At 40.6% G+C, this 27,776-nt stretch overlaps 1 protein-coding gene and 1 long non-coding RNA gene across 3 annotated transcripts in view; one reads left to right on the forward strand and one right to left on the reverse strand.

The window, feature by feature from the left end:
• Nucleotides 1–27,776, reverse strand: part of camsap2b (calmodulin regulated spectrin-associated protein family, member 2b) — a 109,885-nt gene that overhangs the window by 20,082 nt on the left and 62,027 nt on the right. For both annotated transcript variants that reach the window (XM_034184089.1, XM_034184090.1), the window contains exons 5-11: nucleotides 15,624–15,765; nucleotides 11,124–11,263; nucleotides 6,506–6,596; nucleotides 6,066–6,170; nucleotides 1,337–1,406; nucleotides 943–1,230; nucleotides 49–760 (exon numbers count right to left, since the gene is read on the reverse strand). In XM_034184089.1, coding sequence (XP_034039980.1) covers nucleotides 49–760; nucleotides 943–1,230; nucleotides 1,337–1,406; nucleotides 6,066–6,170; nucleotides 6,506–6,596; nucleotides 11,124–11,263; nucleotides 15,624–15,765 — 1,548 coding nt within the window. The remainder of the gene's footprint in view (nucleotides 1–48; nucleotides 761–942; nucleotides 1,231–1,336; nucleotides 1,407–6,065; nucleotides 6,171–6,505; nucleotides 6,597–11,123; nucleotides 11,264–15,623; nucleotides 15,766–27,776) is intronic.
• LOC117522647 lies at nucleotides 2,378–17,268 on the forward strand. The gene is made up of 3 exons (XR_004564276.1): nucleotides 2,378–2,389; nucleotides 9,961–9,963; nucleotides 17,138–17,268. It is a non-coding gene; the product is annotated as an uncharacterized LOC117522647 (long non-coding RNA).

Here is a 27,776-nt window from a genome sequence, read left to right on the forward strand (position 1 = left end):
ATGTAATGTGAATTGTGAGCATTTTGAGTCAACAATGAAGTTACACACCTCAGAGGAAAATTTTGCCAGGTGTGTGTATGGAACGTTGATGTCTGAGCTGTCTGGCGTAGTTCCTCCACTGCTCCTTCCCTCCAGTTTTCTGAACTTCTGCTCTGCAAAGCTTGTCATCCGAACCAAGGCACTTCCAGAGCCACCAGAGGAAGAGGTGGGGCTGACTGTGTAAGATCTGGGAAGTGTGGGCACTGAACTGGCACATGGGCTACTTCTGTCACCTCCTTCTCCCCTTGTACCTTCAGGCTTCGTGTCATCAACTCTTTCGGTCCCTCTTTCTCTACTTCTCTCCCCCTCCATTCTGTCAGGTAGAGGGCATGACCTGGTCATAGCCTCACAGTCTGGGTCTATATCTGAATAATCTCTTAGAGATGAAGAGTCCTCATCCACGCTTTGTATGTCCTCTGTCCTCACATGAATGCCCGTGTCCACTTCATCAGTGGAAATAGAGTTGGGGTCATTGTCATTCAATTGGGCCTTAGCTGAACATGGGTCATCTCCCTGACCCTGGCCACCTGGAGGGTCTAAAGACTCTGCACCATGGAGAAAGAAGCCACTGTCTCTGTCTCCAACACCCAAGCTAGCATGGGGCCGTTCTGTGTTATGGATAATCTTCAGAGCCTCCTCAATGCTCGGAGGAGTCGGACTGCGGTTTCCATGGTGACTGTTAAGGTTGTGGTTGCTTTCAGGAAGGACTCCATTTGAGTACCTATGGACAAACGTCACTAAATTAACTGCCTTATCCTACGGTATCAAATGAGCAACCTGAACATGAGTTGCATAAAGCCAAAAGAACAATTTATGATACCATCAAAAGGCGGACAAAGCTGAAACTGTAAAATGATTTCCATAACCAAAGTCCTCCTTAAATAAAATTCTGTTAAACTGTACCTGCTTTGGTTCTTGATGGAGAAGGTATTGTTCCGTGCCACGGGTTTGTGGACCTTGAAGTCTTCATCTTCTTCCACTATATGTCTGCTCCCACTCTGGCCGTTTACACTGACGGGTAAGAGTGAGAAGTGGCGCTTCATACCTCCTCTGGATGCATAGTGAACTTTGAACCCAAGGCCATCTGTGCTAATTGAGCGGGTCATGCCACGGACAGATGGAGCATCACATGGTGGCAAAGTCGGATCCCCATTCAAAGGAATCTCAAAGGAGATTCCCCGAGAAGATGAGCTTTGGTAGAAGAAAATTAATGTTACTCTTCAGTTTGTTTAACTGGGAGACAAGAGAACATTTCAGATGTGCAGAGTAGCTTTAGCGGCAAGTTTTAGCTACTAACCGTTTCTCTTTGGGCCATGTCCCAACACAGCCATCCACAAAGGACAAGGAAGTAGATCTCTTCATTAAACCTGGTGCAGACAGAGTACTTTACAGCTGATATTATGTGTCAAAACAAGTTCAAAATTGTATTTTATATTCCTCACTCACTCATTTTCAACTACTTATCCAGGATCAGGTTGTGCGGTCAACAGCTCCAGTAGGAGACCCCAAACTTACCTTTCCCAGGCTACATTAACCACCTCTAACTGGGGGATCCCGAGGCGTTCCCAGGCCAGTGTGGAGATATAATCTCTCCACCTAGTCCTGGGTCTTCCCTGGGATCTCCTCCCCACTAGACATGCCTAGAACACCTACCTAGGGAGGTGCCAAGGTGTCATCCTTACCAGACGCCTGAACCACCTCAGCTGGCTTCTTTGAACATGAAGGAGCAGCGGTTCTACTCCGAGCTCCTCGCAAATGACCGAGCTTCCCACGCTATCTCTCAGGAAGGCCCTCAACACCCTTCCAGAGGAATCCCATTTCAGCCGCACCAATCATGAATCACTTTATCTGAATTGACTAAAATAACGTTTTGGTGTCGACTGGTGATTGCTGACTGATTAATGATTTTAGAATAAATCCAGCTGTGGATGCTTCTAGCGCTTGTTCACATGTGAACTCCTTCTGAACCTCAACCAGTCACATAAATCTCAGAGCATCAAGATGACAGTTGTTTATTAGCTGCTGGAAACAGGTCTCCACCGCAGGGACCTCATGACCAATCACAACCCAACCCCGGGCATTTGAACAAATGAGGCGAAGAGCTGAAAAGAAACAAGTCATTGACACGCAAACCTCTCTACCAACGATAACGTGAGTGTTCCTGGAGAGGTATTACAACCCCTGGCAAAAATTATGGAATCACCGCCCTCGGAGGATGTTCATTCAGTTGTTTAATTTTGTAGAAAAAAGCAGATCACAGACATCACACAAAACTAAAGTCATTTCAAATGGCAACTTTCTGGCTTTAAGAAACACTATAAGAAATCAGGAAAAAAAATTGTGGCAGTCAGTAACGGTTACTTTTTTAGACCAAGCAAAGGGAAAAAAATATGGACTCACTCAATTCTGAGGAAAAAATTATGGAATCACCCTGTAAATTTTCATCCCCAAAACTAACACCTGCATCAAATCAGATGTGCTCGTTAGTCTGCATCTAAAAAGGAGTGATCACACCTTGGAGAGCTGTTGCACCAAGTGGACTGACATGAATCATGGCTCCAACACGAGAGATGTCAATTGAAACAAAGGAGAGGATTATCAAACTCTTAAAAGAGGGTAAATCATCACAAAATGTTGCAAAAGATGTTGGTTGTTCACAGTCAGCTGTGTCTAAACCCTGGACCAAATACAAACAACATGGGAAGGTTGTTAAAGGCAAACATACTGGTAGACCAAGGAAGACATCAAAGCGTCAAGACAGAAAACTTAAAGCAATATGTCTCAAAAATCGAAAATGCACAACAAAACAAATGAGGAACGAATGGGAGGAAACTGGAGTCAACGTCTGTGACTGAACTGTAAGAAACCGCCTAAAGGAAATGGGATTTACATACAGAAAAGCTAAACGAAAGCCATCATTAACACCTAAACAGAAAAAAACAAGGTTACAATGGGCTAAGGAAAAGCAATCGTGGACTGTGGATGACTGGATGAAAGTCATATTCAGTGATGAATCTCGAATGTGCATTGGGCAAGGTGATGATGCTGGAACTTTTGTTTGGTGCCGTTCCAATGAGATTTATAAAGATGACTGCCTGAAGAGAACATGTAAATTTCCATAGTCACTGATGATATGGGGCTGCATGTCAAGTAAAGGCACTGAGGAGATGGCTGTCATTACATCATCAATAAATGCACAAGTTTACGTTGATATTTTGGACACTTTTCTTATCCCATCAATTGAAAGGATGTTTGGGGATGAAATCATTTTTCAAGATGATAATGCATCTTGCCATAGAGCAAAAACTGTGAAAACATTCCTTGCAAAAAGACACATAGTGTCAATGTCATGGCCTGCAAATGTCCGGATCTTAATCCAATTGAAAATCTTTGGTGGAAGTTGAAGAAAATGGTCCATGACAAGGCTCCAACCTGCAAAGCTGATCTAGCAACAGCAATCAGAGAAAGTTGGAGCCAGATTGATGAAGAGTACTGTTTGTCACTCATTAAGTCCAAGCTGTTATAAAAGCCAGAGGTGGTGCAACAAAATACTAGTGATGTGTTGGAGCGTTCTTTTGTTTTTCATGATTCCATATTTTTTTTCCTCAGAATTGAGTGATTCCATATTTTTTTCCCTCTGCTTGGTCTAAAAAAGTAACCGTTACTGACTGCCACAATTTTTTTTCCTGATTTCTTATAGTGTTTCTTAAAGCCAGAAAGCTGCAATTTGAAATGACTTTAGTTTTATGTCATGTCTGTGATCTGCTTTTTTCTACAAAATTAAACAACTGAATGAACATCCTCCGAGGCCAGTGATTCCATAATTTTTGCCAGGGGTTGTATATACACCTGTTAACAGCTAATTCTACTGAAGCACTCTGAAAATTATAAAGCCTGGTTCACACAGCAAGATTTTAAAATTGTCTGCAGGCTTCCAATACCTGAGAGACCACACAGATGAAGAAAAAAAAAAAAAAATCATAGATCTAACATTTTTCATCATTCAGTGTGTGGTGTGCAGCCATACGGTAAAGACAACACACCACACACCATCAGATTTCACTCACGAACATTCCCAGGTCAGACAGGAAATCTCGCAAAATCTCTCGAGATTAAATGTGACTTCAGAGTAAACTAACATGGTGGATGAGGAAGAAGCAACAAAGACAATTTGAGGACTATTTCTAACAGAGAGAAAAAAAGAAAGAAAAAAAAAGGCGTTGTTTAAAGGAGTGGAGACAGCGTGACCACCGGACTTTCTGGTGCACCATGACAGCCATTCTGATTTTGGATTCTGCTCCATGCGTCCGTCACCTCACTTTCTGATTGGCTACATGTCACATTCAGCAGGCTGCGTGCTCGTTTGTGGACGGGGGACACCACACACACCGGGATATCGGACATGTTGAATATCCACAATTTGCGGTCTGAGTGGTCCCGACGTCCTTCTGAGCAGACCAGAGCACTCTTAACACACCACACATAGCAGGAATATTTGATAAGATTATCTTTAGAGCCATCACGATAGTCAGGGCGTCCTTAAGATTGTCGGAAGGGGAATATCGGGACTGAAACTGGGATAATTATCTTGCTGTGTGAACCAGACATAACTATTGTAAGTCTCTAGAGTAGCCACTACAGGGCATCTGGTGTCATTTAAAACACATCCCCACCGTTTCCTACTTGTTTTGTATTCCTGCCATCATAATTGCTGTATATTTTTTTAAACGCCCATTAATCTTTTTTTTCCCAGTCAGAAACAAAACACCAGCACATCATCTTCAAAAGTACAAGGACAACTAAAGGGAAAACAAACGTGCTACAACTCGAACATTCATGAACATCCAATCCCGACATACCAACCACAGGCCCCACAAAACATTAATAAAAATAATAAATAAATAAATAAATAAAATTTAAAAACACACACATAACACACCCACCATAATCTCACCATAATCTCAACCATAACCAGAAAATTGTGTGTTGTGCTAGCAATAAGGTAAAGGCAATTATATCCGCCTGCAGTTAGTAAAAGACACAGTGGGGACCCCAGGAACTCCAAAAAAAGTGATTAGCAGACAAGGCACCAGCCTGACTCCAAGAACATGAGAGATAACATGAAAATACAAAATCCAAAATGGCTGATGTTTGGGGCAAAGAAAATCATACTGACTTAAATCACAGGGAGAGGAGTTACATGAAGAGGAGTTACATCTATCACACAGATCAGAAATTACTGCTGCATATTTTAAAGACACACGAAATATCTGTGAATAAGAATAAACTGGATAAACTTATCAAACATTTTTGGATCCTCATAATTCAGGAGACTGACATGTTTTATCTTTCAAAGCTCCAATGCAGTGGTCCTTCATCCTCTGGGTGATACCTGGGCCTGGTTTCATAAAGCAGTCTAATCTTGTTTTTTGCTGCCTTCTTGCCGCGGTGAGCTTTAGGGTAACAGATCAGATACAGATCTGCATCAGTGTTTGGTACAAGTCTAATGCAGTCAGGTGGGAGTAAGTCACTGTCAAGTCATCAATCTGCAAGTCCCAAGTCAAGTCTCAAGTCATAATGACCACCAGCTGTTTGCAAGCTGACTTGAGACTTGACTTGGCACTTGCAGATTGTTGACTTGAGAATGACTTGACAGTGCCTTACTCCCACCTCTGGCTCCCGGGATGATGCAGACGGTTGCAATGCTGTGAGTTTGCCGATGTTGCTGTTGATAAGTTGCTGTGAGCTTGTTGATGACCCAGTTGGGTTTCGGTTGGTTTGACTTCTATTGGTGTCGAAATTTTGAACAGTCTAAAATATTGTTCCAGATTGTCCCACTAATCATGACAGTGTCCGGCACACTCCAGGATGACCATATATGCTTGCAGATGGGTTGTGGCAGGGTTCGCGATTATCCCGCATGTTTGTGTTTGCAATTTTTTTGTATCGGAAACCAAACTGCAACCGAACTGGACACGTAGACTGGGTGTTAAGATAACAGAACACTGAAAATGATTATTATTTACCTTCAGCAGGGACACTCTCCAGACTGTTAGATCTGTCCGCATTGCTTTGTTTGACTGGGCTGGACACAGGAGCCATATTTCTACAGGAAAGTACAGGATCACAGGCTGCAGAAGACATTAAACAAAATGTCATTCATTCAAATTTCCACCAGGAACTAATTAATTACCCTTTGAATTAGTATTTACAGTTGAATAGTTGAGATGCAAAACCCAGTAACTCCATAACCATAAATGTTTAGTTCAGGAAAACATTCACTTGGCTGCTTGGGTAACCATCACTGTGCAAACTCTGAAATAATTTGAACATGCCATTTTCATTTTATTCATGAAAATCTGTACATTTCTAATACCTTAAAAAATGGACTTGGAAGGTTTTGCATCTGAACTCTTCAGTTGTGACCAACAAGTCAAGAGCATCATTGTTGTATGGTATACTGTACCTTCTGGGTCAAACACTCTGGGCTGTACAAAGGAGGGTTTTACCACTTCAAACCACCAGAAAAGCTCAGCCATGAACACCAACAAGTTGCTCTGTAAGATCACACACACACGTTAACAATAGTAGTTACTAATGAGGTAAACACGGTAGTTGTCTCGTTGCAGCTTCTTTTAGGTATCCAGAACAACAGATGGGTTTGGGGACTTAACCTGGACATTTACCATTGGTTCTGCTCAAACCATGCCTCACTATAGCCTATACCCATAGTCACTCAGTTGCAACAACCAAACCTGAGACATGTTCTTCCCATGCGTCGACAAGAGCTGCCATAATAACCATCAACTAATTATCATATTAATTAGGACATGTGGTCAATAAGTGTAATCAAAAGGCTCTGCACTCTACTGAGTGCCATCGCATGCTTGCCGTCTCTAAAGATTCTACATAACCACAATTATTCAGTGTTTAACAGATCAGTGTGGTTATGGGGTGCCACTTGTTGCTAGGTAACTGGTTCAGTCTGCTTGAATATTTGTACGTTTCACTGACTGACTCAGAGTTAGTTCTGACATTTTGGTCTTGTGGCACACTTCTGCCTCAATGTTGAGTACCTCAATAAACAGAGAAGGTCAAGGTAATGCCCATGATTCACCTAGGTGTGCCAGACAGATGACTATTTTAGAAAGGTGGGGATGGACCGGTTGTCTGCGTAAGTGGTTGCCATCTAGGACCCAGGGTAGCTCTGAAGTGTGGTAGAAGCGGTAACACACAGGACCAGCACATGCTTCCAGACCTGACCTGACCATTGTCTGAGTTGTTTAATATCAAAGCGTTCCTTTCCACAAACTTGCCAAAAGCAACATCTGCTGTTTAGTTTAAGGTAGTCACAGATGATGCACAGAACAGTCCATGTGGAACTTTAGTCCATGACATACACATTCTTTTTCTTTTTTTTTTTAAACACAAAGTTTAAACAAATGATCTTATCTGCAGGAAATGTACCTCAAACATTTTTTTAAACCCCCAAACAAGGTTAGAAAGCAAAGAGAAAACCATAACCAAGATGTGCTGAATTTCCATTTGTCTTAATTGCTGTGGTTCATTTTTACAGATACAGCAGTCTGAACATCACTGGATTCACATTCGTTGGTTCAAAGGTCAGAATGTACATTTTCTGCCAAACCTGGGACGCATATAAAGGTGGGTTCTGCAATTGCCCAGCAAGATTGCCAAAGGTCAATCATTGGGATCAAGGTCATGTGTGCTTGCCTATTTGTTGACCTACTCCTTCACAGTCCTTCTGGTATGCCAATGAAGGTAGATACTGAAACTATCTTTAAACAATTGATTTTGCCACAAGTTAAGGGATTTAATTTTCAACCTGCTCTGGACCAAATGTGGCACACACTCAGGAAGATTGCAACATTGCCCTGGCAATGTCAGCCACAAGTCAATCATTCAGGTGAAGGTCAAGTTCACTGGAGTCAAGTATCAGACCGCCATAGCACTTTCCACTGCAGGAACTCAATCTACTCCCCAGATTTTATGAACGTTTACAGGAACAGCCCATTAACTGTCCTCCTCAGTGCATTCCGTTGCACTTCCATTGCAGTGAAGATGCACCAGGGTCACAGTGACAGCAAGTATGTAATGCTAGTGATAGCTAGCAAACAACCATTATCTTTTAACATTATATGCAAGGCACCATTAAAAAAAAGTTTGCTTTCTTGTTATGTTATAGTATCGCTAGCATCCAACATCGATGCCTAAGGCAGAAGGCAAAAGTAGGTGTAATTTATGCTTTTGAAACATTTGACTTCCCACTAGATTGCTAGCATAGTGTTAGGTAACACAAACTACTAAAATGCGACGTCTGTTAGAGAAGTATCGGACCTTTTTATTTTTTGCAAAAACCTGATGGATTTGAATCACGTGCTTGCATGAGCAAACCTTGAACCTTCGTGCACATGCGTGAACATTTTCACACCTGTCAATTGCATCATTTTCTGGTAAGCAGCCTTTGTGTGAGGACATGTGTAGTGCGCTCGGCGGATTTTCATTTCAAGGAAAAAGACGGAACGCTGCATCAAATTTTGCCAGAAACTGGGCGACAGCCAGGTGGAAACCATTCGGATGATTCAGACGGCTTTCGGTGACGATGCTTTGGGCATCACACAGATTAAGGAGCGGTACAACCGGATTAAAGACGTCCACACAACGGTGGAGAGCGAGCCACGCTCCAGTCGGCCATCAACATGCTGAAATGACCAGATCATTCCAAAGTGAACGTTGTGGTGATGCGGGACCGTCGTGTGACTATCCGAGAAATTGCGGAAGAGGTGGACATCAGCACTTTTTCGGTACATTCCACTGTGACAGAAGATTTGGCCATGAAAAGAGTGGCGGTGAAATTTGTGCCGAAGCTGCTGACAGCGGAGCAAAAGCACCTTTGTGTTGAAGTCTCACAGGACATGTTGTGACATGCCCACCTCTTCCATAATTTCTCGGACAGTCACACGACTGAAAAGTCACTGAAAGCCGTCTGAATAATCCGAATGGTTTCCACCTGGCTGTCGCCCAGTTTCTGGCAAAATTTGATGCGGCGCTGCTCCAGTCGTTCCGTCTTTTTCCTTAAAATGAAAATCCGCCGCGCGCACTGCACACGTCCCACACAAAGGCTGCTTGCCAGGAAATGATGCAATCGACAGGCGCGAAAAAGTTCACGCATGCGCACGAAGGTTCAAGGTTTGCTCATGCAAGCACACGTGATTCAAATCCATCAGGTTTTTGCAAAAACTAAAAAGGTCCGATACTTTTCTAACAGACCTCGTATCTGCATTTTATTAATTGTTTACTTAACCGTGGACTTCTTGATTGCAAAATCTTTTCAAATGCATCATCTTCCATCGAGCAAAAAGCAGCGAGTCTTTGTCCCTGCATTGCCAGTCTGTGGCGCATTATTCCATTGGTTATGTGTTCTGAGCCACTTTTGTTTTTGTGGTTGTTCAGACATTTGTAGCCATGCTCGGCAGTTTTGCAGCGTGTTTAATTGCGCAGGTATTCAAGTGCGCTGACGTCCACTTTCACATTCCTCCTCAGAGATTCTAATCCTCACTAGACCTCTGTAGTCCATCTGTCATCCTTTTTTTCTTCATTGCAGGTCTTCTGCTTGTTTCCGTTTACTTTCACAAATACTGCTTGGTGATGTAGCTTTTTTGGTACACGAGTTTGACCAGTTAGCATCGAGCCCTTCCCGATGGCAGGTTGCTAAAAAGTACATACCCCATAGGAGGGACTTATCTTACCCCAAAAAAGGTTCTGAATTAAGTCACTTTTCAGGGGAAGGCCCTGTGGTGGAGACACGAGCAAAGGTCGGTACCATGGCCCAAGCAGAGGGTCAGAGGGTCACCCCTTTGAGTCTGATCTGCTTGAGGTTTCTTCCTCAAATCATCAGAGGGAGTTTTTTTTACTTACCACTGTTGCCTGTGTGCTTGCTCTAGGGGTTGGTAAGGTTAGACCTTGTGTGAAGCGCCCTGAGCCAAATTTGTTGTGATATGGTGCTGTATAAATGAAAATAAATTGAAAGTGAAAACTGAAATTGAAAGGTGACGGATCCTATAAAATAGCTTGCTAGTTCCTGCGGTGGAAACGGGCTTAATCATGGTCTTTATGCCCATGAGAAGTATTACTTAGTTCCCTTTAATGAAGACATTAAATGAATGGAAACATGCACACACACTAGGGGCAGTCAGCTTGCAGCGAATAGGCCGTGTGCCAGCGCCTTTAGCTGCTCTTCTTTTCACTACTACGCCATTGCTTTGGCAAAAAAAAAAGCAAATCCAGAAGTTAAAGAATATTGTGAACAAAATGCACCAAAATATATAAGAAAGGTGAACAAAGCAACTAGTATACAAATGTGAAAACCATCCACTGTTTTGTCTCTACTGGTTTAAAGAATGGAAAGTCTCCATCTGACTGGGTTGTGACTAGAATCTGAATGCTTCCACCCACATGTGCCGCATACTATTTACCCACACAGGCTGCTTCTTATGTCACGACGACACAGAGGTCCTCCTAAAGTAGTCGCTTCATGTTTTACACTGAGCCAGTCATTTATTCAGAAAGAAAAGTGAGATCTCTCAGTCTGAGGACTGGAAAAACATCAGTTCTCTATGATCTCGGTGTGACTCGGCAATGGGTGGTATTTGTAAAGCCAACAGATTTCAGTGTTGAATAAAACAGTGGTGCCGAGAGGGAGAGAACAACAGAAGCAGAGCATGAAATTTCTCAGAACAGAATCTGTTCTCGGTCTAAGAGGGCTGTTTGCCCCGCAGGATCTGTGCGAAAAAACATGGACACAAAAGACTGTTATAGTCATTCGCTCTGCAAAAAAAAAAAAAAAAAAAATCAACTTTACATGTTTTCCCCGTTAACAGATCCACATGCAATGCATACACACAACCCCGAGAAAGTCTAAACCATGCACTTCCACAGTGACTCACTTTGCCCAATTGTAGTTTCCTGCCTTACTCAAAATCTGTCATCATCTGACTCCACTTCATAAATCCTGTCCTCTCCACTTTCTTCACCCACATTAGGGGTGATTCCCGCGTACCTACCTTTATGGACGCGTGTGCGTAGAGCATGTCCTCCAGACTGAAGTGGCAGCAGTGGTTGAGGTTGTTCCTGCAGAAGTCCTGCACCAGCTGGAGGTTGTACAGACTGTCTGCTAGAGACATGGTCTCCTTGAGACAGATATCTGCTCGGCCAGGGGAGTGGTCACAAACCCAAACGAGCGCACAAGGGAGGGCCGATGGAAAAGAACAGACAGGAAGACACAGAAAAAGATAAGGCATCAATTAATTAAACACGAGAAAAAAAGAGGCACATGAACTGACAAATATCCCACAATGTTTGAGGCATCTCAGAATAAAAAAAAAAAAAATGCAGTGTTTACAAATCAGAACCCTATTTGTGAGGCGGATATGTGTTCAAGATATTCATCTAAGGCAGGAAGCATTAAAATGCATACTAGCGCGTTGGGGATCCACAGGCTCTAAATTGAGTAGTGTTTATAAAATAGGTAGCTGGCATTTTTCAAGAGTGGTAATAAATTATGCATTTTCTATAATGAGTTGGAATGATGTGTGACTCCAGAATGTTTTCAGAACCTTAGACCTCAACAGTTTTTAGAAGAAGAACTCAACCCTTTTATTTCCTGTTAATTATGTAACTTTTTAATGTCAATTTACTGCCTTAATGTATTTAGAAATTGTTTAGGTTCTTGTTATCATATAGACACTTAAGACCCAGGACAAGGGGGAGAGATTATATCTCCACACTGGCCTGGGAACGCCTCGGGATCCCCCAGTCAGAGGTGGTCAATGTGACACGGAAAAGGGAAGTCTGGGGTCCCCTGCTGGAGCTGTTGCCCCCGCGACCCGAACCTGGAAAAGTGGTTGAAGATGAGTGAGTGAGTGTGTATTATTATTATTATTTTATTTTATTATTACTTCTTTTTTGTCATTTGATTTTTAAATGGACCACAATGGAAATAAGTGTTTTCACTTTCTTGTGTCATCCATGTATTTTTTATGCATTTACAATTACATTATGTACTTACATTGAACTTACTAAAACTGGATAATCGCACTCACTGAACAAAAGCAAAAGTCCCAATGCTTTTGTATGGCTTTCCATGGAATAAATACCGTATACAATGGATGGTCACTCACGTCGGACAAAACACCCTGTCCGACCGCAATGTATTCCCATTAAAAACCCCTCGCATATACCAGACAGAGGAGTCTGGATGTGCCCAGTAACAGAGGTATGAAATTAAAGTTCAGCACTGACACTTGGCCGTTTATTATTTTTAAAGTGTTCAGACACAGTCTGACGTGCTGCTGACACCACAAAAGGCTGCGATCACTTTTACGTTTTCACTCTTTGGATCTCTCCCGTAATTTTTTAAAAGCTTTTGCAGTGCACAGCTGATTACACCTGCAATTCAGAGAGGAAATTGGCCACTTTACCTTTGATTTGGAGGTTGTAGAAAGAAGAGCTCGTTGAGGGACAAAAAAATTAATCCAGAAAAAAGAATAATTCAGAAAAATTGCATAAAGACGCAACAGAGAACTTTAAAACTGTCACACACATCGACGTCATTGCATAGCACGGTGTTAGTATTGCAGAAGCATAAATCAGGCTTTAGGATTACTCTACAGCAGACACATAAAAAAGAGTTGACTTGACCAAATGTAATGTTTTTAATGGACATAATGCCCGCTGCTTATTTAAGGCAGGCCTTTATTTTTTCAGAGGAAGTTTTTACCCGGTCATTAAATGAGGCAGGTCCCGATTCAGGATTCCCTGTAGACCGTTTGGCACCTCCTGATTGTAACTAAGCTGTTACATAAATATAACAGATTTTGTCCATTTTATATTATATAATGGAGTTTGTCCGTTTATATAGCACATTTAACAAAGACGTTCCAAAGTGCTGCACATAGAATCAACATAGATAAGACCCCAATAGTCATGAAATAAATCAAAAATAAGTAAAATACCAATAAAAATAAATAAAACATGCAAAGATAAAAAAAAAAAACCCTAATAAAATCACCAGAAATAAATAAATAAATAAATACAGCATACAAAAGATAACCCCCCCCCCACCAAAAAAAAAAAAAACCTGGATTAAAAAAACAAACAAACAAACAAAAAAAAACAGTAAAAAAAAAAAAAACAACCAATAAAACAGAGGACCACACAACTCATGCAGTGTTAAAAACCGGAGAATAAAAGTGGGTCTTCAGACGAGACTTAAAACACTCCACTGTGAGGGCTGTTCGGACGTGGAGGGGCAGAGCGTTCCAGAGTCTGGGACCAGTCACAGAGAAAGTCCTGTCCCCCCTGGTTTTAAGTCTCGTCTTAGGCACCAAGAGCTGGAAATGGCCCTCAGACCTCAGAGCACTCACCGGAGAGTATATAACTATAGCTTATAACTATAACTATAACGGATTTCGATTATAACAGACAAAATTCGCTGGTCCACCTGAATCCATGATATGTGAGTTTTACTGTATAGATTATTTACCGCCCCCTGCTGTTTGTTTTCTGGTTTGCTAAAAATGCTAATTTCTCAAAAAATATTAGTCCTATCAACTTTCTGTTTTACATTCTGCATACTTATCCGGGGGTAACAGCGCCAGCAGGGGACTCCAAGCGTCCTGGGCCACATTAACAACCTCTGACTGGGGGATCTCGAGGTGTTCCCATCCCAGGCCAGTGTAGAAATATAATCTCCTCACCTAGTCCTGGGTCTTCCCCTGGGTCTCCTGTCAGCTGGATGTGCCTGGAACATCCCCAGAGGGAGGCGCCCAGGTGTCATCCTTACCAGATGCCCGAACCACCTCATTTGGCTCCTTTGAAAGTGAAGGAGCAGCGGCTCTACTCTGAGCTCCCCACAAATGACTGAGCTTCTCACACAATCTCTAAGGAAGGCCCCAATCACCCTTCCTGAGGAAACCCACTTTGGCCGCAACAATCATGAATCACTTTATCTGAATAGACTAAAATAACATTTTGGTGTAGACTGATAATTGCTGATCAATTGCTGATTTTAGAATAAATCCAGCTGCCTGTATGCAGTCATAGCTACAGATGCTTCTTGCCTTTGTTCACATATGCAAACTCCTTCTGAACCTCATCCAGTCACATGAATCTCAGAGCACCAAGATGAGAGTTGTTTATTTTTGACATAGCAGCTGGAAACGGTTCTCCGCCGCAGAGCCCTCATGACCAATCACAACCCAACCCCGAACATTTGAACAAATGAGGGCGGAGAAGAGCTGAAAAGAAACAAGTCGTTGTCTTACTGACTGTGCAACTGTCACCAGTGTTTTTTTTCTGTCTATTTGTGCTCTTGTCCTGTCTCAGTAATATTTTCTACTACAGTAATGTACAATTAAAATCTGCTCCTTAATCTCACTATATTATTGTGATTAGACAGAATTTCTTTCATTCATTGCTACAAGCAACAGTGGCCACAAGGGCCCTGCAATTAGCAACACATCTTCATAAACTGTGTGCAAACAGAAGTCCTACTTCACCTGAACTAGCCGAGACATGTTCCACTGTGACAACGCTCTTATTAAGGCTAATATACGAGTATAACAGAGTAATTACATATCAAGATCTGCATGGCCCAAAATAGAAAGTTCACTGGCTCTCAACTGTATCTATCAGAATCCAAAAGTCAAAAGTGGAATACTGAGTAGTTTTTATGGAGTTGCTGACAAAGCTGACTCCATTGTGCCTGTGCTTTCCCTGTTAATTACATGGAACAAAATACACCATGTGTAATGCTGTTAAATGCCTTCTTCCTTTTATCACTCCTTAAAGATAAAATATCACTAAATTACTGTCCTCCAACTACATAATAACTCTTTCCTTACCATATAACACCATATTTATTACCTGTGATTAGCTAAACTTGCATACAATAGTGGAATGAATAGGTGAGTGAGTGCAAATTTTCCCAAAGTAACTTTGTTAAAACTACTGCATATCACCTTGGAATTTTGGATTCTGATAGATAAAGGAGAGAACCACAGAACCTCCGGTTTTGGGTGATTTTGACATCTTCTAACACAATAATCTGCCAGAATTCTTTTATATATGAATTTAAATAGCAATGTTGGCACAGTGGGACATGTCTGGGTTTGTCCAGGCAGGCATGTGTAAAGTAGACCTTCTGTTTATATTTGAATTATGAAGCCTTTTTGGAAATCACAGGTGGCCTGGTGTTGTTTGTCTGCAAAAAAAAAAAAAAAAAAAAAGTGAAGAAGAAAATGGCAAACAAACAATAAATACTCTTTGTTTGAAAGAACCCAGTTCAAATGAAGGCTGGTAGTTTGAGCAGCAGACAGTCAGAGCAGAAGACAGAGTGCTTTGTGCTGTCTTGTTGAGACTGAAAATCACTGCAGCCAGCATGTTGTCTGAACATCCTTTACATGTGCAAGAGCAGAATTGTGTGGCGTGGTGTTTACTTTTTGAAATAATGGCAATAATAGAGGGTGTATGTAGGGTGTGTGGTTACAGATGTTGTGGCAGACCTTCCAGTCTGACAGCCCGGGGACAGTAAAAGTGCAGCAGCGAAGCCAGGGCACAGCCATCTGTGTTGTCCTTCAGCAGGTTCTCCACCAGGGGGAGGGATGGAGCGTTCCTCTGCTGGGCATGTTCCCTCCTGTAGCGAGCCTGAAACCATGGCAACGACACAAAGACATCACCTATGTGTCATCAGGGTGGAGATGAACAAGTAGCTTCTCATTCACATATGGACTGATTATTGGTACCAACACACCGAAGCATGCACCCCAGTGTATGTACAAAATAAGTGTTTATTCGTGGAATCTCAGGCATAGGGTGGGCTTCAGGCATAAATTAAATAATGCGTATTAAAAGTCAGTCATGCAGCTGATCAGATGCTGTTAAACTGAAATTACAACTCAAGCTGACTGACACAAATCAGCATTATTTCTCTCTCAAGGTGCTCCCACATTCCTTGTGAGGCACACTTACTCAATTTCTCGAGGAGAGGCAGGAACAACATGCATGCTTTGAAACTAAATCTTTGCAGGTTTTTATATTTACAATCCAACTCATACACACAGATGCAGTTTTGATGCACACAGCTGTGCTGCAGCAGGCAATTACATCATTTAATAGACATGTCGCACGTTATTCATCAAAGTATTCATGATTGTAAGTCTATCTGTGCACATGCAATAATAATTAGTGGTCACTGATGTTTTTATTGCTAATTATCTCTCTCGTTTGGCGAGTCAGCAGGTGCATTACTGGAAAACGTCTTACTCTGTATTTCTTGGCAGCATGTGACATACATTTTAGTAAAAGCAGAAACATCCCAATGGCCGAAAGACAGAGTGAAATGAACGCTGCTACATCAATTGAAAGTGATGGCTCAATTTACAGAGGATATACAGAGAGGAGACGACACACTACACCCCGAAATGCTTAGTTTTTTGAGAGTCTGTCAGCTTTTGGTCATAACGTGTGCTGACTCAGGTGTCTGTGTCGCAGGACGCTATTTAATGCCGCCATGAGCGTGCACATGGAACATCTCTGTGATGCTGTTTTTACAGGCTGCCTGAACATGTAGATGTATTTCTTACATTGGGAAAAGTCAGAATATGTTATTTTCAGGAGATAATGGACTTTCTATCTAATGTGCCAGAATCATGAGAACATTTTGTGAGGGGGTGACAGCAGAGCTGCTGTGGGAGCACATCATAATAGTGGAGATGATCGGAAAGAGAGCTGGTTTTGGACATGGCCAAGACAGTCCAGCAGCCATGGCTCAAGGTCTGGACACACCTATCTGCATCAGCTGGAATTATCATTTTTCTTCTTCTTCTTCTTCTTCTAAATCAGGACCACAATGGGAAAATGTCTCATGCTGGCGGCTGTGGTCAGCCCCCACACACAGAAGGGGGTTTAAACAGTGGAACCATGGAGGACATCTGTCCACAGGAGGATGGCATGGACCTGGGCATGGTTCTCCGGCTGGCGATTGCACACCATCCGTGTGTGATGGTACCAGCTGGAGTCTCTTTGATGGAGTGGACCTGTACATTATTTTCCGGCTGGCAATTGCACGTGATCCTTGTGTGACCACTTCTTTGATGGTGTGGACTTTACATGTTTAATCTTGGAAATCATTCTACAAGTGACTGAGTGCCGTGTTCAGTTTTTTCCTTTTGTATTTTGTTCTTGTCAAGCGGAGCTGGGAGGCTTTGTTATTTTATTTTACTTTAAGAGAGCCTGTCGGATTTTGGATCTCGGTGTGTGCAGAGTCTGTTCTCTGTACCAGAGCAGCATGCTGTTTTAACCCCCGTCATAGCTCTCACGCTGAATGTGCACGTGGAACTCTCCATTGGTTATCAGGCTGCCTGATCATACAGATGTATTTCTTAGATTTTTCACAGTTATATCGATGGCACAACTCTTAAGCGTTCACAAAGCTGAGCCTCGAGCAGAGACAGTTTTTGACAGGCTGTGTTCATGATGGACATGCAATAAGTCTTCTCACAGTGGAGAGTAGCTACTGTTTTTCCCATGACTGCATCAAAATTGAACAGTTATCACTCTTATGTGAGCTTTGCAATTAATCTGCGGCTCCATTCTTAATGTTAGCAGCTAAATTCCATTCAAGCGTACACTGGGCTGTTTCCTCAAAGCTACAAAATGCTGCCAGAAACACTCGGAAAAATGACTACTCACAAGTACTCTGTTTTCGGCAATCTCCGTAGCTGGTTGTTGCAAATGCCATATACTTTGAGACCGGTCATAAAAATGCCCAAAGTAATCCCAGTGTATCATCAGATGGTCACTAACAGCCTCAATCTAAATTATATCTGTGTGCGACATGCCCTTTAAATTTGAATTCCTTCAGCCTGCAGGTTTGTTGCATGGCTCAACCGAGAAGCCACTACTGCATGCTACACTTTTTGGATCATTAGCCCCACTTTCTAAAATATACACAGGAGTAGTGTCATATCTGACAGCTTCCCATTGTGAGAGATATGATGACACTACATTCCGTTGATATGATAAATGACAGTATGGTATTGACCCGTCAGTTGTGATATTAGCTATGGTAATTAAAATGCAATTTGACAAAAACTACTGGAATGTTTCTACTGTGTCGAATAACAAAACAAAATCAATCAATAAAGTTATACTTGAGCTTATTATGTTTAAAGCTGCAGTGTGTAGGATTTAGGGGTATTTATTTGCAGACATGGAATATAGCATCCATAATCATTTGTTAATTTAATTACCTGCAACAATGAACTGATGCGTTTCGACAGCCCAACTGATATACTGGCTGGCCGACAATATCATTACTTGGTCTATTGTTACCGTGACCCGGACCCGGACAAGCGGCAGAAAATGAATGAATGAACGAACGACAATATTAGCGATTATTTTTGCCGATATGAAAATTTTTATTTTACCAAATAAATAATGCAGAAAAACCGGCTGTTGGAAATGTTGTCATTACACAATTTGTCCAGAGATGCTGTTGGGTGCCCCTCAGCATTGTTTACAATGCTGTCAAGCATGGCTGGGAACCCCATCATCCCTTGGTCATGTCAGCCACAAGAGACAGGCAAAATGACCAGCTGCCATTCATTTTCAATCCGAATGGGTGTTTTACAACAAGAGACAATTGGTTCGTATGTTGGCAGCTAGGCTGGACCAAAATAGACAAGAAGTCTATTTTATGCAAACGCTGAGCAATGACAAATGACGTGAAATGAAGTGAAGGCAGCGTGAGATACGTTGGTTGGTTGTTGGGTATATTCATAGTATTTATAATAAAGTTCATAACTGATAACAAAATGTTATGAATCACTGACATTTTGAATGTACAGTATACAGTAGTGTTCAGAATAATAGTAGTGCTATGTGACTAAAAAGATTAATCCAGGTTTTGAGTATATTTCTTATTGTTACATGGAAAACAAGGTACCAGTAGATTCAGTAGATTCTCACAAATCCAACAAGACCAACCATTGTGACAAGTGACAAAGTTTTTTATTCGGCACACAAAATATTCAAATAGAAAAAAATTAACAATTCCACAAACAAACACAGACAAAACTAGTGAGTCCGAAAGGGTGTGGGCTGAAGCAAAGCTTATTAGCGCCCACCCCTGCTAGTACAAGTCCAACAATTCTAATCAGTCATATTTACATAAATATAAATTCACTACTACATGTCGACACACAGACATACACATCAATATACTATTCACTTATAATTATATTTATATAGTACCAGATCACAAGAAAGTCGAATCAAGGCACTTTACGCCAGTAAGGACTAACCTTACCAACCCCCAGAGCAAGCACTAGGCAACTGTGGTGAGGAAAAACTCCCTATAAGAAAGAAACCTCAAGCAGACCAGGCTCTTGGGGGTGACCCTCTGCTTGGGCTGTGCCATATATACCTATATACATACGTATATACTTTACAAACATAAATATATACATACATATACACAGTCACTTATATACATATACACCTACCCATATCTATATATCTACATACGCATATACATACCCACACATTCAAATATACAATAAGTCCCACTTATAAATTGAACATTCCATATAAATCAAATTATATTTGCTTCTTTATGATACTTAGACATAATGTTCTTTTTGAGTAGTTTCTTAAATCTCACTAAGGTACTACTCATTCTAACCTCTGTTGAACATTTGTTCCATTTCCTCACCCCAACCACAGACACACAAAAACCCTTTACATTTGTTCTTACTGGTGGTTTCATAAAAATTGCACAACCTCTTAAACTATATCTGGATTTCCTCAATCGGAACAGACTCTGGACATGTCTCGGTAAGGCTTGGTTTTTCGCTCGAAATAAAGTTTGAATTGTAATGTAATCGACCAAATCAATGAATTTTAATAAATTTAAAGACACAAATAGATAATGAGTTGGTTCACGATATTGTTTATTGCAGATGATTCGTATGGCTCATTTTTGCAAAAGGAATATTGGATTGGTATTTGATTTGTAAGTGTTTCCCCATGACTCAACACAATATGTCATATATGGTACCATCAGAGAATGATATAAAGTAAGTAACCCTTCTTGCAGCAGTAGGTCTTTGGCTTTATACAAAATGGCTATAGTTTTTGACTATTTTGATTTCACATAATTTATATGTGGTTTCCAGCTAAGTTTATTATCAATTATAACACCTAAAAATTTATTCTCTGTTACTAACTCAATTTCCTTATTGTTTATAGTTAAATTTTTACATTTGGGTGCCTGTTTATTTCCAAATATAATACATTTAGTTTTCCCAAGGTTGAGTGACAACTTATTAGCGTCAAACCAAACCTTAAATTTTTCCAGTTCTTTCTCCACTATGTCCAGAAGCTGTTCAAGATTTTCACCGCTACAGAACACAGTTGTATCATCCGCAAAAAGGACACATCTCAGTGAACTCGACACCCAACTTATATCATTTATATAGATTATAAACAACAAAGGACCCAGCACTGAGCCCTGCGGCACCCCACAGTTCAGAATTTGTATTACTGAATTGAACATACTGAAATCTACCTTGTAATTAACTAGCTATCCATTCATATGCCAGACCTCTGATTCCATATTTCTGCAGTTTACTTAATAGTATTCCATGGTTAATTGTGTCAAACGCTTTCTGTAAATAAAAAAAAAAACACCTATTGTGTATTGTTTATTGTCAATTGCAGTTGCTATACTTTCCACAAAGTCCATCAAAGCATGTGATGTAGTTCGAGACCTTCTGAATCCATATTGTTCTTCACAAATGATGTTATGCTTCAGTCTGCATTTAATCATTAGTGATTGATCTCTGCTCCCCTCCACAACATGTCTTTTTCCTGGTTCTCTCCCTCAGCCCCAACCAGTCCCAGCAGAAGACTGCCCCTCCCTGAGCCTGGTTCTGCTGGAGGTTTCTTCCTGTTAAAAGGGAGTTTTTTCCTTCCCACTGTTGCCAAGTGCTTTCTCACAGGGGGTCGTTTTGACCGTTGGGGTTTTTCCGCAATTATTGTACAATATAAAGCGCCTTGGGGCAACTGTTTGTTGTGATTTGGCGCTATATAAATAAAATTGATTTGATTTTTTATTTAAATAATCATTTAATCTTTTAGCAAATATTTTTTCCAAAATTTTGGAAAATTGTGGCAGGAGTGATATAGGTCTATAATTAGAAAATGTGTGTTTGTCACCAGTTTTAAACAGAGGAATTACTTTGTCTATATTCATTTGAGAAGGAAATTTACCAGTACTTAGTGACATATTGCAAATATAATTGAACGGTTTTACTATACAATCAATAACTTTTTTTTAATAAAGCCATATCCAAATTATTAACATCAGTCGATTTCTTACTTTTTGAACCATGAACCAGATCAAGTATTTCCCTTTCATGAGTACCACCAATGAACATTGAAACAGATTTGTTAAACGTTGAATTATTTACCCAGACGTTATTAGTTGATGAGTCAGTTTTACTGGCAAGATTTTTACCCACATTAACGAAGTATTCATTAAAGTGTTCAGCAATAGACTCGTCGTTATCAATCGTGATGTAGTTGTTACTCTGAAAAAATTAAGGATAATCTCTAGTTACTCTATTCTTTTTTACTATTTCATTTAATATGTTCCATGTGTTTTTGATGTTATTTCTATTTTTGACAAGTAACTCATTATAATATGTTTTTTTACTGAGTCTCATGATATTGATTAACTTATTCTTATATGTTTTATACTTACTTTCAGCTTCCTTAGTTTGTAGTTTTATGAATTGTTTATATAGTACGTTTTTCTTTTTACATGCCCTCTGAAGTCCCTTAGTTATCCATGGTTTGTTGCTATATTGATTTCTATATATTTTGTCAACAAATGGACAGTGTTTATTATACAAACTGGAAAAAATGGAAATGAAAGCATCATATGACCTGTCAACATCATCAACAAAAACATCTGACCAATTCTGACTTGATAAATCCTCCCTTAAATTATCAATTGTTTCAGGTGTTACTTTTCTACTCATGAATTTGATATTGCTTTGATACATACAACAACCATCCAATGCAAAGACTGAGAAAACTGGCAAGTGATCACTGATATCACTGACCAGTAGTCCCCCACTAAGATTACCGGATATAACGTTAGTTAAAATATTGTCAATGAGAGTTGTTGTATCCATAGTTATTCTGCTAGGATGAATGATGGTTGGAAACAGTCCTAAACAGTACAATGTGTTTATAAATGAGGTAATTTGTGGATGATTGTGAGGGTTTAAAAAAATCTATATTGAAATCTCCACAGACAAATAAATGCTTATTTCTGTTGATTTTGTTGTACATTCCTAAGATAATGTCTTCAAAGGTGTCAATATTTGTCCCAGGAGCTCTGTAAATGCAACTAACAACTATGTTTTTGGAGTTTATAGATGTAATTTATATGGTAACACATTCCATGATGTTGTCCACTGTAAATGACATGTTGTTGATGAGTTTACAGTTATAATCTGACCTTACAAACAATGCAACACCTCCGCCCCTTCTCGTCTGCCTATTAACCAGGAACAATTCATAACCATCAAGATATACCAGATCTTTATTATCCTCATTTAACCATGTTTCTGAAATTGCAATAACTGAAAAACGTTTTTTTGGATGTTTTCAAACAATCATTAATAGTGGACAGATTACGAGAAAGACGTCTGCTGTTGAAATGTATAACTGAAAAATCTTCATCATTGATTTTATAATTTTTGAATTGTTCTTCTGTAAAATATTTGCACTGTCTCACAATATTCTCACTGAAAAAGGTATCAGGATCATTTTCAGATTCGAAGGGGTGGTTAGCAGAGTTATTATAATTAAATGTATCTAGACAGAGCTCCTGGGCAGAAATAAACGGATCATTATCCTTAGTCATTATGTCTCTCTTGTCTCCGGGTGTAGATGATGTGGATGAGTGGGTTGCTCCAGTCTGTATCATGGTGCTGTGATGTGTTTGAGTCCTCATACCTATTGTTCATATTTGTCCAGCTCCTCGATGAACCTTTGCTTGTTCTGGTGATCCGTTCAGTTTGATGAATATTTTACAGTTTGAAGTCCATGTGTGCTGGATTTTTCCCTGTTTCCCACCCCCTTTTCCACTTTTTTTTTACTAATAGCCCAATTTCATAGCCTTAAGAGTGTGCATATCATGAATGCTTGGTCTTGTTGGATTTGTGAGAATCTACTGGATCTATTGGTACCTTGTTTCCCATGTAACAATAAGAAATATACTCAAAACCTGGATTAATCTTTTTAGTCACATAGCACTACTATTATTCTGAACACTACTGTATCTACATGAAAGTGGGATATCTGATGGAGACTGCCATGTTGCACTACCATGTATATATAGCAGTCGAAAAGGGACATACATACTAGTTTTATTTATTTAAGGCGCAGCTGTAAGACTGAAGAAAAAAACTAGGGGGAATCAGTGGTTGCCCTTCCTATTCACTGTCCACTGGTTGCTACAGCAGGTTAACAACAAGTCTGAAAACCCTCATTTTCATGAATGGAGGTTCATTCATATTATCACAAGAGAAAACAAGGGAGCAAGAATCCTCATCAATCAATCAATCAGTTTTATTTATATAGCGCCAAATCACAACAAACAGTTGCCCCAAGGTGCTTTATATTGTAAGGCAAGGCCATACAATAATTACGTAAAAACCCCAACGGTCAAACCGACCCCCTGTGAGCAAGCACTTGGCGACAGTGGGAAGGAAAAACTCCCTTTTAACAGGAAGAAACCTCCAGCAGAACCAGGCTCAGGGAGGGGCAGTCTTCTGCTGGGACTGGTTGGGGCTGAGGGAGAACCAGGAAAAAGACATGCTGTGGAGGGGAGCAGAGATCAATCACTAATGATTAAATGCAGAGTGGTGCATACAGAGCAAAAAGAGAAAAACACTCAGTGCATCATGGGAACCCTCCAGCAGTCTAAGTCTATAGCAGCATAACTAAGGGATGGTTCAGGGTCACCTGATCCAGCCCTAACTATAAGCTTTAGCAAAAAGGAAAGTTTTAAGCCTAATCTTAAAAGTAGAGAGGGTGTCTGTCTCCCTGATCCGAATTGGGAGCTGGTTCCACAGGAGAGGAGCCTGAAAGCTGAAGGCTCTGCCTCCCATTCTACTCTTACAAACCCTAGGAACTACAAGTAAGCCTGCAGTCTGAGAGCGAAGCGCTCTATTGGGGTGATATGGTACTATGAGGTCCCTAAGATAAGATGGGACCTGATTATTCAAAACCTTATAAGTAAGAAGAAGAATTTTAAATTCTATTCTAGAATTAACAGGAAGCCAATGAAGAGAGGCCAATATGGGTGAGATATGCTCTCTCCTTCTAGTCCCCGTTAGTACTCTAGCTGCAGCATTTTGAATTAACTGAAGGCTTTTCAGGGAACTTTTAGGACAACCTGATAATAATGAATTACAATAGTCCAGCCTAGAGGAAATAAATGCATGAATTAGTTTTTCAGCATCACTCTGAGACAAGACCTTTCTAATTTTAGAGATACTGCGTAAATGCAAAAAAGCAGTCCTACATATTTGTTTAATATGGGCTTTGAATGACATATCCTGATCAAAAATGACTCCAAGATTTCTCACAGTATTACTAGAGGTCAGGGTAATGCCATCCAGAGTAAGGATCTGGTTAGACACCATATTTCTAAGATTTGTGGGGCCAAGTACAATCACTTCAGTTTTATCTGAGTTTAAAAGCAGGAAATTAGAGGTCATCCATGTCTTTATGTCTGTAAGACAATCATGCAGTTTAGCTAATTGGTGTGTGTCCTCTGGCTTCATGGATAGATAAAGCTGGGTATCATCTGCGTAACAATGAAAATTTAAGCAATGCCGTCTAATAATACTGCCTAAGGGAAGCATGTATAAAGTGAATAAAATTGGTCCTAGCACAGAACCTTGTGGAACTCCATAATTAACCTTAGTCTGTGAAGAAGATTCCCCATTTACATGAACAAATTGTAATAGTAAGCCCCTTCGGCTGCTCCCTTGTTTGAACTCGGGGTCGCCACAGCAAATCCAAGGTGGATCTGCATGTTGATTTGGCACAGGTTTTACGCCGGATGCCCTTCCTGACGCAACTCCACATTACATGGGAGAAATGAGAAATGTGGCAGGGGTGGGATTTGAACCCAGAACCTTCCAAACTGAAACCAAGCGCATTAACCACTTGGCCACCACCCCTGCACATGAACAAATTGTAATCTATTAGATAAATATGATTCAAACCACCGCAGCGCAGTGCCTTTAATACCTATGGCATGCTCTAATCTCTGTAATAAAATTTTATGGTCAACAGTGTCAAAAGCAGCACTGAGGTCTAACAGAACAAGCACAGAGATGAGTCCACTGTCTGAGGCCATAAGAAGATCATTTGTAACCTTCACTAATGCTGTTTCTGTACTATGATGAATTCTAAAACCTGACTGAAACTCTTCAAATAGACCATTCCTCTGCAGATGATCAGTTAGCTGTTTTACAACTACCCTTTCAAGAATTTTTGAGAGAAAAGGAAGGTTGGAGATTGGCCTATAATTAGCTAAGATAGCTGGGACAAGTGATGGCTTTTTAAGTAATGGTTTAATTACTGCCACCTTAAAAGCCTGTGGTACATAGCCAACTAATAAAGATAGATTGATCATATTTAAGATCGAAGCATTAAATAATGGTAGGGCTTCCTTGAGCAGCCTGGTAGGAATGGGGTCTAATAGACATGTTGATGGTTTGGATGAAGTAACTAATGAAAATAACTCAGACAGAACAATCTGAGAGAAAGAGTCTAACCAAATACCGGCATCACTGAAAGCAGCCAAAGATAACGATACGTCTTTGGGATGGTTATGAGTAATTTTTTCTCTAATAGTTAAAATTTTATTAGCAAAAAAAGTCATGAAGTCATTACTAGTTCATCACAAAAGAGAAAACATGAAGGAAAACAAAATCATGACCAGCAATGACATAATGCAATCTGCAACCTCACCACTAGATGATAGTAAAACCTACACACTGCAACTTTAAATATTAACACAGTATAAGCTGAATAACAGTAGATGCTGTGCTACACAAATTAACTGGATTCTGAGGAACGGGGTGAGGACTGGTTAATGTTTGGTGGTTTTGAGGCTGCGTGCAACGACACACAAGGGAACAGGGTTGGGGAGGAAGATTCCTAAAGTTGGTTCCTGATTATACACTGAAGAGGTAGTGATAGTTGGTGAATGGGTGTTCTTTAGAATGGATGAACTTACAGGAACTAGTCTCCAGTACCATTTGGTAGGAGACTGGATGGTGATGACATTGGACAATAACAAGAGAGAGTTGAATATACGTTAGGCCAGCAGCAAGTGAAAATGTTCTGTTGTCCAACACTAAACAGCTTCATAAATACATCCTGTGTGTCTGTATTGATGATGTACCATTTAAAATGTTTTTCACTTTAACCCTTTGGGGTTGATGGATATGTTCATGTATCTAACTATGCTTTTTGTTGCGTTACTATTAATAAATCAGTGCTGGAATGTCACAGAGGCTTCACTGAACCACTTCCTGACACTACAGAGCGTCACCTCTTATTTCTATCCCTGTTGTAGATCTTTCATTCACAGCCAATCCTAGAGCAGGTCACATAGGTCTCTCCCTCTCTGCCATCAGAGTGCAGCATCTCTCTGCAAGGATTCTCACTGATTGACACTGCCACTAAACGCTCATACCGTGCATCCAGAAAATATTCACAGCGCTTCACGTTTTCCAGATTTTGTTATGTTACAGCCTTATTACAGTATGGATGATATTCTTTTTTTTCCCTCCTCAAAATTCTACACACAATACCCCATAATGACAATGTGAAAAGCTCCTTCTTAGTAAAAGGCAGATGGCAGCCCTCTGGAGTTTGCCAAAAGGCACCTGAAGGACTGTCAGACCATGACAAACAAACTTCTCTGGTCTGATGACACAAAGAGTGAACTCTTTGGTGTCATGTTTGGAGGAAACCAGGCACCATCCTACAGTGAAGCATGGTGGTGGCAGCATCATGCTGTGTGGGTGTTTTTCAGCGGCAGGAACTGGGAGACTAGTCAGGATTGAGGGAAAGATGAATGCAGTAATGTACAGAGATATCCTGGATGAAAACCTGCTCCAGAGCGCTCTTGACCTCAGACTGGGGCAACGGTTCATCTTTCAGCAGGACAATAACCCTAAGCACACAGCCAAGATATCAAAGGAGTGGCTTTAGGACAACTCTGTGAATGTCCTTCAGTGGCACAGCCAGAGTCCAGACCTGAATCTGATTTAACATGTCTAGAGAGATATTAAAATGGCTGTGCACCGAAGCTCCCCATCCAACCTGATAGAGCTTGAGAGGTGCTGCAAAGAGGAATGGGCAAACTGCCAAAAGATAGGTGCACCAACCTTATGGCATCATATTCAAGATGACTTGGGGCTGTAATTGCTGCCAAATGTGCATCAACAAAGTACTGAGCAAAGGATGTGTATACTTTTGTATAAGGCATTTCTTAGTTTTTTTTTTTTAAATACATTTCCAAAAACAAACAAACAAGCAAGCAAAAACAAAAA

The sequence above is a fragment of the Thalassophryne amazonica genome, chromosome 12 (assembly GCF_902500255.1).
Source record: "Thalassophryne amazonica chromosome 12, fThaAma1.1, whole genome shotgun sequence".
NCBI lineage: Eukaryota > Metazoa > Chordata > Actinopteri > Batrachoidiformes > Batrachoididae > Thalassophryne > Thalassophryne amazonica.